Source organism: Alligator sinensis, unplaced genomic scaffold (genome assembly GCF_000455745.1).
Source record: "Alligator sinensis unplaced genomic scaffold, ASM45574v1 scaffold118_1, whole genome shotgun sequence".
Taxonomy (NCBI): domain Eukaryota; kingdom Metazoa; phylum Chordata; order Crocodylia; family Alligatoridae; genus Alligator; species Alligator sinensis.
In genome coordinates this window covers 2,978,637-2,988,350 of record NW_005841850.1, presented here as the reverse complement: position 1 = coordinate 2,988,350, position 9,714 = coordinate 2,978,637, and the positions used below count along the sequence as shown (strand labels likewise).

At 40.4% G+C, this 9,714-nt stretch overlaps 1 protein-coding gene across 1 annotated transcript; it reads right to left on the bottom strand.

Moving 5' to 3' along the window:
- Positions 1-6,495: 6,495 nt before the first annotated feature.
- On the bottom strand, positions 6,496-9,691 carry SRSF1 (serine and arginine rich splicing factor 1; the record flags this gene model as incomplete). The annotated part of the gene is given in 6 exon segments (XM_025210942.1): positions 6,496-7,005; positions 7,909-8,028; positions 8,440-8,626; positions 8,900-9,072; positions 9,348-9,435; positions 9,437-9,691. Coding segments are annotated over 5 exon segments (726 nt in total), but the record flags the coding sequence as incomplete, so codon positions are not given.
- Between the last annotated feature and the right edge of the window lie 23 nt (positions 9,692-9,714).

Below are 9,714 nucleotides of genomic sequence, written 5' to 3'. Positions count from 1 at the left end.
CCACTACGCTAATTTTATGGTCGAAGGATCTTTCAAAACATGCTCATCCTCTGATTTAGTGTGGCTGGGTAGCAGACTGAATAATGACTTTGTAACTCTGCATTTGAGTCGGCTTTGCCAGGCTCACCATGCATCATTAGCGTAAGCAGCAAGTTGCCCAATCCAGGCATGAGCTGGAATACTAACTGAACAGGTGGGTCGTGAAGATCACTTTAGGTTATGGTAAGCTGCAAATATTGTTATCGTAACAATGTGGATTACTGTAGTTAGTGTTAGTCGCACGCAGTTTTCCCGAGACCTCTCCTAGATGCATTCTTAGCTTATACAAACTATTTGGAACCCTAAAATATTTGGTTCATAATTGTATGGATAGTTATTGTCAATTTTAAAACTATTTATATTTTTATTTTCTATTTAATTACTCGTCAATTTAGATGTTGCAACTGGGGATGTTTTGTACTCAGTGGGCACGTCTATGTGTTCATTAATGCGCCATAATTACAGCGCATTACGTTTAGTACCTGTAACAACAGGTACCAATTTAGTGCACTGTAATCAGCACTACTGCACATTAGCGCAAACGAATGTTTTGTGTGCGATGCTTAATACTCACTGGACTAATCTACTGCACATTAGCATAGCTTTTCCCAGCCACACTAATGCACAGTAGAATTAGTCCAATGGGTTTAAATGTCTTGTGTAAATGCACCCAGTATTATGGAAATTAGGTTCAATCAATATACTTCTATTATAGAAGATCTACAATATATTCTCCCCAGTAATTTCTACATAAATGACAAAGCTTAGTACAAGCTATTATCCGGCAAGATTTAAGGACACATTAAAGTTGTTTGGCATTTTTCCAGTGGATACCAAATTAATCACTAATCTCATTAGCAATGTTAGAATTACCAATTTAGTTTCCGATTTATCTGAAGGCTGCTAAATTAAATTAAGACAAACCTTGTGGAAGATAGGGAAATAACTAAAAGAGGCTAGCGGGGTGGGCATGTGAGGCGTTCTACCACGTAACTCTGCATTTGGATGTAAATTAAATTGCAGGAAGACAGCTGCAGAATACAAACATGAGAACATCTAGGAAAAAATGGCAACTGATGAGGCATTCATGTTGAATCCTCTTAAGAGGCTTGAATGCTTGACTTTGCTATTGGCAAGGACAACTTGTAGGACATTTTACTACAAGAAATGCAGTTATCCAAAATTGTACCAGTGAGCAGAACCCCTCACAACAACAAAAATACAGAGCTCACAAGCAGCATATCAAAAGGCAGGGCTCAATTTTCAGTCTTGTTGACTTGCTGGTTAAATCAGGAAAGAGAAAGAGAATGCAAAAATTAACCATTTGAGACCAGTTCCAGCCATTGATTACTACCAACACAGGAAAAAAGATTGAGCGACTGCATTCATTTTAACCGAGACTGAATTTTGTATTGGCAGATGGTTAGCTGTGTTAGTCTGAAGTCAGGCAGAAGGCAGGGTAGAGATGCACCATGCAGACACTCTAAATCAGAGCTGTATAAGCTTACCGTTTTATGCCGGCTACTCTGTGGCATCAGAAGTTCATTTGTCAGGTTATGCCAAGCAGCATTATTTTATTTCTTGAATTGGACTTGGAAAGAAATAACTAAGCACATTTGCACTAAAGCCTTTAGTACTGTACGTTTGCTCAAAAGCCTCAGGGTCAAACTAAAAATTTGCAAGCACGAGGCTACTTAAAAAGTGTAAGTGGCAACTATATTCAGCACTATCCAGGTCTGAACGTTTAAGCTAGCAAAAATCAGTCTCGAATACATAAAAAAGACTATGGGTAGCTTGTGTTCCTGTGGCATAACATTTTAAACAGCTAATTGGAAGTTATCCACAAAAAATACCTAAACTGTGGGTCCCAAGGACATGCATAATTTGAGTGTTTGCTTTCCTTAGAAAACTTGACTTTTCACTGGGACAAAATGCATGAAAACCCAAGAAGCTATTTGAAAACAGCAGCTACTATTCCTTCTGGAAGCTGTAGCTCTGGCTTACATCCCCACTCTCCAGCTTGGACTGTGTTCCCTAACCACAATGAACTCTGCGCATTTACTGTGTGGGGGCTCAGCAAGAGAAGACCAGGGTAGGTATATCATAGCAGACAGTCTAACTGGCCAATCCAGCTTGGGAGAAGAATGAGGGAAATCAGACACCAAAGCTGTGCCTCCAGTCTAAAACTAAACTTCTGAATTTAAAGTGTTTACTTTTAGACTGGAGGCACCTTTTTGTCAAAGCTGCCAGAGAAAAAAAAATCCTCAGCTTTATATTTGTTATGAAAATGCTGTTATATTTTTGTCCAGAAAAAAAAACAAACAAAAAACTCATTTTCCAACCATTGCTACTTGAAGTGATGCTGAGAGACGTAGTTAACAGTTAAGCTAGAGTCAGGGAGAAGGCCAGGCAAGAGTTGTACTTCACAGACTAATTCAGAGACATAAGCTTTTGTAAGCATCAGCTTAAAGTCCTGATACTGTAGTATCACTTGGATTTAAAAAGGACTTGGGTTTTTCCTTCATCAGTACTTCATGGGTACAGCTACTCCTCGCTTAATGTCATACTTACATTCTTGAAAAACGCAACTAAGCAAAACAATGTTAAGTGAATCCAATTACGTCACAGTATTTATATACTAGCAGGCAGCGGCCAAATGATGTTATCACTGAGCATTGCACAACTTTAAACGAGTATGTTCTCTGATGGATCAGCGACGTAATAATGAAACAAAGTTAACCGGGACAATGTTAAGTGAGGAGTACTTCTACCGCATGAATGGTAACGTTCTCAAGCCACCACTTGCACACTGAAAAAATGCTTCAAGACATATTACAGCATTACGAAGAAAGGAAGATGCTCAAGCATCAGGGAGACTTTTCTTACAGTGACATCATTCAAAAATTATTTTTTAATACGCACACAAGTGGCATTACCAGAATGACTATACCCACATTCAGTAGATAAACTAGGAAGTGGGTCATTTTGTCCTTCATATGGAAAACAAAAGCATGAAACATTTGAAGTTGGACCCTGCACCAACTTCAAGAACTGCAAGAACTTGAAGATATCAAACCCAAAGTTGGCACCTTTCCATTTTTTTTTTCAGGCATGTACATACATACCTTGAAACTTTAGTTTTAGCATGCATTTTTACAAGTGATTTTACTTTCGATCCAATTCAACATCGGGGGGTGTGTGGGGGGTGTGTGTCTGTGTGTGCGTGCGTGCACGCACACAAAGGCTGAGCATATGCTATCCATGAAAATGTAAAGGTGAATGCTTCCCTGACTGGAGTATAACCATTTGAAATCAGTAACAACATCCTAAGAAAATAGCAGCAAAATATTCCATTTGTATAAAAAAATATTTTTCCAAGGCTGCCAGTGAATTCAGTTCAATTTTCTTACAAGCCACCAACTACATACATGGGTCAGTCATTTGTGTAACATTTATGTCAGTGCAAGAACTAGAAAAACATTACATATGACTAGAGCATGTCAAAACATGATGGGGCAGGCAGCGGCAGCGCACGGAGAATCATGCAAAGCTGGGGACATGTGTCCTGTCTACACCAGCTTAATTATTAAGAGACTCTATTCCACTAGTTCTTGTCTAATCAGGAGCAATCTGTAAACCTCTAGTTATGTGCTCTGACAGGTAAGGGTGCAATGAAATGTAGAAAGGCCATCTTGCTGAAAACATTTTTTGAAATGCTGAAATGAAACCAGCACTGCACCACAACCATTTTATTACAGAATCTCCAAGTGCTTTACAAACATTAGTGCCACAACGCTATCATGAAGTACATACCGTCTCCACTTTACAGACAAGGAAATGAATGATTGACACTTCTGCAGGCGCACAGGAACAGGGACACAGGTTGCCAGTTCCAGTACCTTGTCCACTGGACCATCTCTCCTCAGCAGAAGGATCAGCAGGCAAGAATAACATCTTCCAAATTATTCCATTTCCTTCTATTTAATTTGATGAGAAATCAGATGCTGAGTTTCCTTTCAGCTACGAGATGCTACTAGCAGCCTCCAACCTTTTAGAGGTATGGTTGCAGGGCAGTCCTCAAAGGAAAGAATTTAAACAAGATCATCTGCTTTGCATGAAAGAGTCTGTGTTTTCTAACTGTAGGCGTTTACATTAGAGCAACTGGCCAGTATCGCCTCCTCCTCCTCCTGGGGTACAATGTGCCAATACACATCAGTCCTCCACTGCAGGCTGCCAGCCTTTCTGCAGGCTACATGTACTAGGGCTGCAAACCACTCTGACATAATCCTGGAAGTAAATGATTTTCAAGCATTTTAACACAATTTCATTGAACACATAGCCAGTAAGATTGTCAAATATAACTTGTCAAATTTCTATTTTACCTGTTAACATTTTCAGATTGCTGGGAACAGAGCTGGTCACTTAAAATATATCTATACACAGCTTCACCAGGAGCGAACCCACTTCAATTTATAGTATGAAGCTCGCAGGTCTACCATAGCAATTTGGTCTGTAGTATCACATTCTAGGACTACTACGCCGCTGAGGCATCAATATTATCTTATGGTTTAGCTAGCAAACATCCCTACTCCCTGAGTTTTTTGGAATGCGTTTTTAACTTTGGACGTAATCTAGTATCAAACTTGCTACTCCTGTACAGAATGACAGTTCCTTTGAAGACATCTTTTAAACCATGAGCCCAACACCCCTCATACACCTAACTCTTCCTCTCTTCTCCAGTTGGCATCTTCCTACTGCCATTCTTGCATCCAAATGTGATGGGATTACTAAATCGAGCATAAAAATCCCAATTAAAGATTTGCAAAATAGCTTTCTACTCGAGTTCTCACAGCACCTTGCCCCACTCCCACAATCTCATGCTTTTATTCATTGCCAGTTTTATAGTTTGAGAAGACTCTTCAACCTAGCGCACCATGCACACTTCACACAATTTATACGTTAGTTCTACAGGAGAAACTCTAGACTGAGAGACCAGTTTCCACATTTATTTCTGGCATACATTACATTTATGAAGTCATATTCTACACTCCAGTACTCTTAAGAGCATGGTCTGCTTTCACAGAATACAAATTTGAGTCCACCTTGACATGTAGCGTTTTGCCTGACTGCAGAATTTTGGATACCGCTTTTCCCTGCCATCCCATAACAATGTATGATCAACCACCCCCGAAGGGACTCAAATCTTAACATATTTACACAATTGGTTTAAAATCTGACAGCTTTCCCCAGGAGAATCCACTATGAAAGTGACTTCTGCACTGTCAAGTCAGTTTTTCTTTACATAAGCTTAGGCACCTTACTCAGCCTTTAAACAGGAGCCATTCAGACCTTTACTCAGCAGTTACACTATATACTTGTCTTTCCTATTTTGGGCTTAGTATTGGCACTTCATTTCTCAGTGACACACACATATATATATATATATTGATCCTCTATTTAAATACAAGAGGCAGTTTTACTAGAACAGATTAGCTATAATTTTATTACAGACACCTCTGTGTTTTAAAAAGGTTACGGTCACATTTAGATGCTTCAGGTCATGAATCAGAATGATACATCCTGGCTGTTGATAGGACATGGCCTGAAGCTAAACAGACCCAGGCATAATAATTACTCAGCTGCCTACAACATAATCATGGCTTAATGATGAGACTTAAGTGACCTGCAAGCAACCCTCTAATTTCTTGTTCACAGCTTCCTAGTATTTATCCTTTGGGCTGAACACACAGACTCACAGGATTTTTAGTTTTCCCATTGTATCAAGCTAGAAAGTTGCTCCATTTCCCCATTATATCAAGCTACCCAAAACTGGTGTAAAGTGTTTTACACAGACTGCATTTAGTATTACTGAGTGGCTACTTCCACCATGTTTCTATGTTATACCATTCTTTCTAACCCTAAGATGTCTTTTCTTTGTAATCTTCACGACTGTAGTAACAAGGTGTTAAAGTGAGCATTCCATTTTCAAATGTGTGCTTTTATCTTGCACGTTCCCCTTACATAATTCATCTTTCGGTAAACAAACAAGCTGTGTTGCATGAGATAAAGTCACCACATTAAAATGCTAAGGGCTATCCAAATATATGTAGAATAAACAAGATAAGACGAACATAAACTTAATGCCTGCTGTAAGTATACAGCGTTTAATAAAGTTAAGTCCTTATTACAGCATAAGAATTGCTTTTGACTTATTTCTAGAGTTTAGTGAACTGGACTGTTTTACTGACAGATCTGGCTAAGTAATTTGTCTTGGATTTTCTTTTAAATTAAAAATACTGAAAAATAATACTTAAACTTCAGAACAGTTAGTGTTTAAAAGCTAGTGTGAAACATAACCCCTATGCAACTCAAAACATAAGCACTTCATTTTAATATCGTCAATCTTTAATCTTAATTATGCCAAGAGACTAATAACAATAAGACAACCATGCAGAGTTTTTTTTAAAAATTTTATTTGTCAAAGAAAAAAGGCAATTGCCAATTGAAAACCTACTTAATCTTTAACTTCAGTTTTTGTCTTTAAATTTAGAGAAACGACTTATTGATTTACTTTTTTTTTTTTTTTTTAAACAAACCCCCCTTTTCCCCTTTAATGTTTACCATCTACTCGTGCTGAATCCTTCCAAGGAGATTGCTCCAGCGTACCTCTCCAGGTCCTCGCTTTGCTCCTTTTACCAAAAAATGAAAAAAAATCCTTCGTGCATCTTAAGGGCTCCAATCGTCAAAAATAGGAAAAATATCTTTGGAATAGCCAATTGAGTTGAATAAAAAAATCCACACGAATGCGGTTTGGTTGGGGCAGGAATCCACTCCTATGTTCCTGGTAATTTGATCCCGCTCCATGAATCCTTGTAATTCAGCCTCCCTATCCTATCCACATTATGATTTGAATCCAATGATCCAGCTCCAAGGATTGGGATCCAGTGAGCCCTCTCCAATCCAAACCTTTATAACCAGCAAAACCAAAAAAGAGGAGGCAAAAAGTTAGATACTGTAATGAAAAAATAGGATTCTGGGGAATGATGAGTTATGTTTGCCATCAATTAATTAAGATGTACATTAATAACTATCAATTCCCCAAAACAAACTTTTGAATGGTGATGTTCAGATAAAATTTTAGAAATGTTAATTATTTGGAGGAAATACTGTAATATTTACATATGTTAACTGGTAGCGCCAACATAAGTCATTGCTTGCATGGTGAATTACAGGTTTTGTGGTTGTAAAAAAAATGTTTATGAAATTGGAAAAGTTGACTGCTAAAGCTATCCACCTACTGTATGTCTAAACTAAAGCTAGTACTCCCATCTGGAGGGTAACAAAATTAACTGCTTTCAAAACATATCAGTGAGTCAATTGTGCATTAGTCTGAAGGGGAAGGGTTGAGATTTAAGGAATTCTTCCCAACTAGTTTCATTTTTGCTTTCATTCTGATACTTTAAAAAAAAAATGAAGTAGCAACGCTATATCAGTCACACAGAGGACATGCAGATTTTAGCAGTATTGATATTATACTCTAACTGATTTGAAGATACCCTGAATCTACAAAGTGTACAAACACTACGCAACGTTAACACTTGTAACCAAATGCTGCATGACAAAGTGAACCGCTACGCCCACCCCCGGAAGTTCTTTTAAAAAAAGTAAAATGGAATAAAGTTACAAAAGCAAGTAGTTTTTGCCACAATTGCTAACAGGGTTTTAAGGAACAGAGCAATTGTAGTCTACAATAACTAAAACATGCCTGAAAAAGTTACAAGTAGATGTAAGTACTCAATTAACCATTGTCATTCAGTATAAGGTCAATACTGCCAATTTCATCTGTGACAATAGCACTTGGAGTCATACCATTGCCTCCATTATTGATCTGATCCTCCTCAATCCTCCTTTTGACAATCCTAAAATGATTGACATGTGCTCCACAATCCTTTAATCCAAAGCATTCTTAATCCATCTCTTCAGATATGTCTACAGAAAGACACATGAAAAGGCAAGGTAAAATATAAGATCCCCCAGAAGAGACAAGTTAACCACAAACATCCCAACATCCCCAGCTCGTATAAACCATAGCTGAACACTGAGACATTTACACAGCAATACCACAGTCTGAAGAGTGTGGGTATTTACTAGAACTAAATTTAAACAATCCTGACTATGACATCAATTAAAATACAATTTACCAAAGACATGAGGGGGGAATGTTGATGTTAAGGAGCAAATACTCACTAGGGATTTTACACAAGAATGCAATTCAACACTTTAGCCAATTTGAATAAAACAGTTTGAATTAAAAAAAAATGAAAAGACTGTACTGAGTAAAGAAAATTGTGTACAACATGGGTTCTACAAAAAGATCATAGCTAATGGTCATTTATGTACGAGAACGAGATCTGCTGTGACGGGGAGAGTAGCGTGGAGATCCTCTGCTTCTTCTTGGGGAATAACTGCGGCTTCTGCTGTTGCTTCGACTACGGCTCCTGCTACGACTACGGCTGCGTGACCGAGATCTTCCATAGCTTGGGCTTCTTGGGCCATCAACTTTAACACGGATGTAGGCAGTTTCTCCCTATTAAATAGACACAACTTTCGATTGAAGGGTCTAAGCTTTTCAGCTGTCTTTTCAGGCATGCTGAGTACATTAAGTAAGACACAGTCTTTTAAATAAAAGCTGCTCTGTTTCTCTTTTGCTAACAAGGACTGCCTTACAATAAACCACATCAGATGCCATTTTTTCTATGGGCACCAGCTGACACAGTTGAGCCTTCACTTCCTTACCTTCAGCTCCCATTGTTAAGCCCTGTGTATCCAATTCTGGCCCCAAAATAAGCAGGGAACCTACCTCATGAGATCTAAACTTAGTGTTATCCAGTTTTCGCACCGCGTAGGTCATATCTTCTTTCCGCACAAACTCCACGACACCAGTGCCATCTCGGAAAACATCAGCATAACATACATCACCTGCTTCACGCATGTGATCCTTCAAATCCTGCCAACTCCCACTTGGAGGCAGTCCTGAACAAAAACAGGTCGCAGATTACCCCCGACGTCCATAGAGTTGTTTACTACCCAGCCGCGCGGTTACGTGGGGCTGGGCACAGCAGGTACCTAGGTGATTTGAATAAACTACCCCCCGGGGGAGGCTTTCGCGCGCTATAAATAATAAGCGAGGGCTGCGTAACAAAGCTCCTCGGAGGAACGCAATCCCGTGTGGCTCAACAGTGTCCCCGGGGGAAAGCTGCCCCTCGCCCCGCCCTCGTGCAGCCGCCGGGGAGCGGGCGGGATCTTACCCGAGACGATGACTCTGTACTCGGAGCGCCGGGACGGGGGCCCGTACCTGCCCCGCGCCCCCCCCCCCCCCCCCCCCGCCCCTGCCTCTGCCGGTGCCTCGGCCGCTCCGCGGGAACTCCACGCGCAGGCGATACCCGTCGTAATCGTACCCGTCCCGTCCGTACACCGCGTCCTCCGCGTCCCTGTGAAGCGGGGCGGGGTGAGCGGGGCCTGCCCAGCCGCGCCCCCGCCCTTTGTTCCCCCCCACACTGCTTTCCCGCTGGCCACGCCCCAATTGGGGGGGGAGGTGGTAACATCCCCATGCTGGGTGGGGGGGGGCAACAAAATGAGAACAACTCCCATGCCTGGGGGGGGGAACCAGGTCTC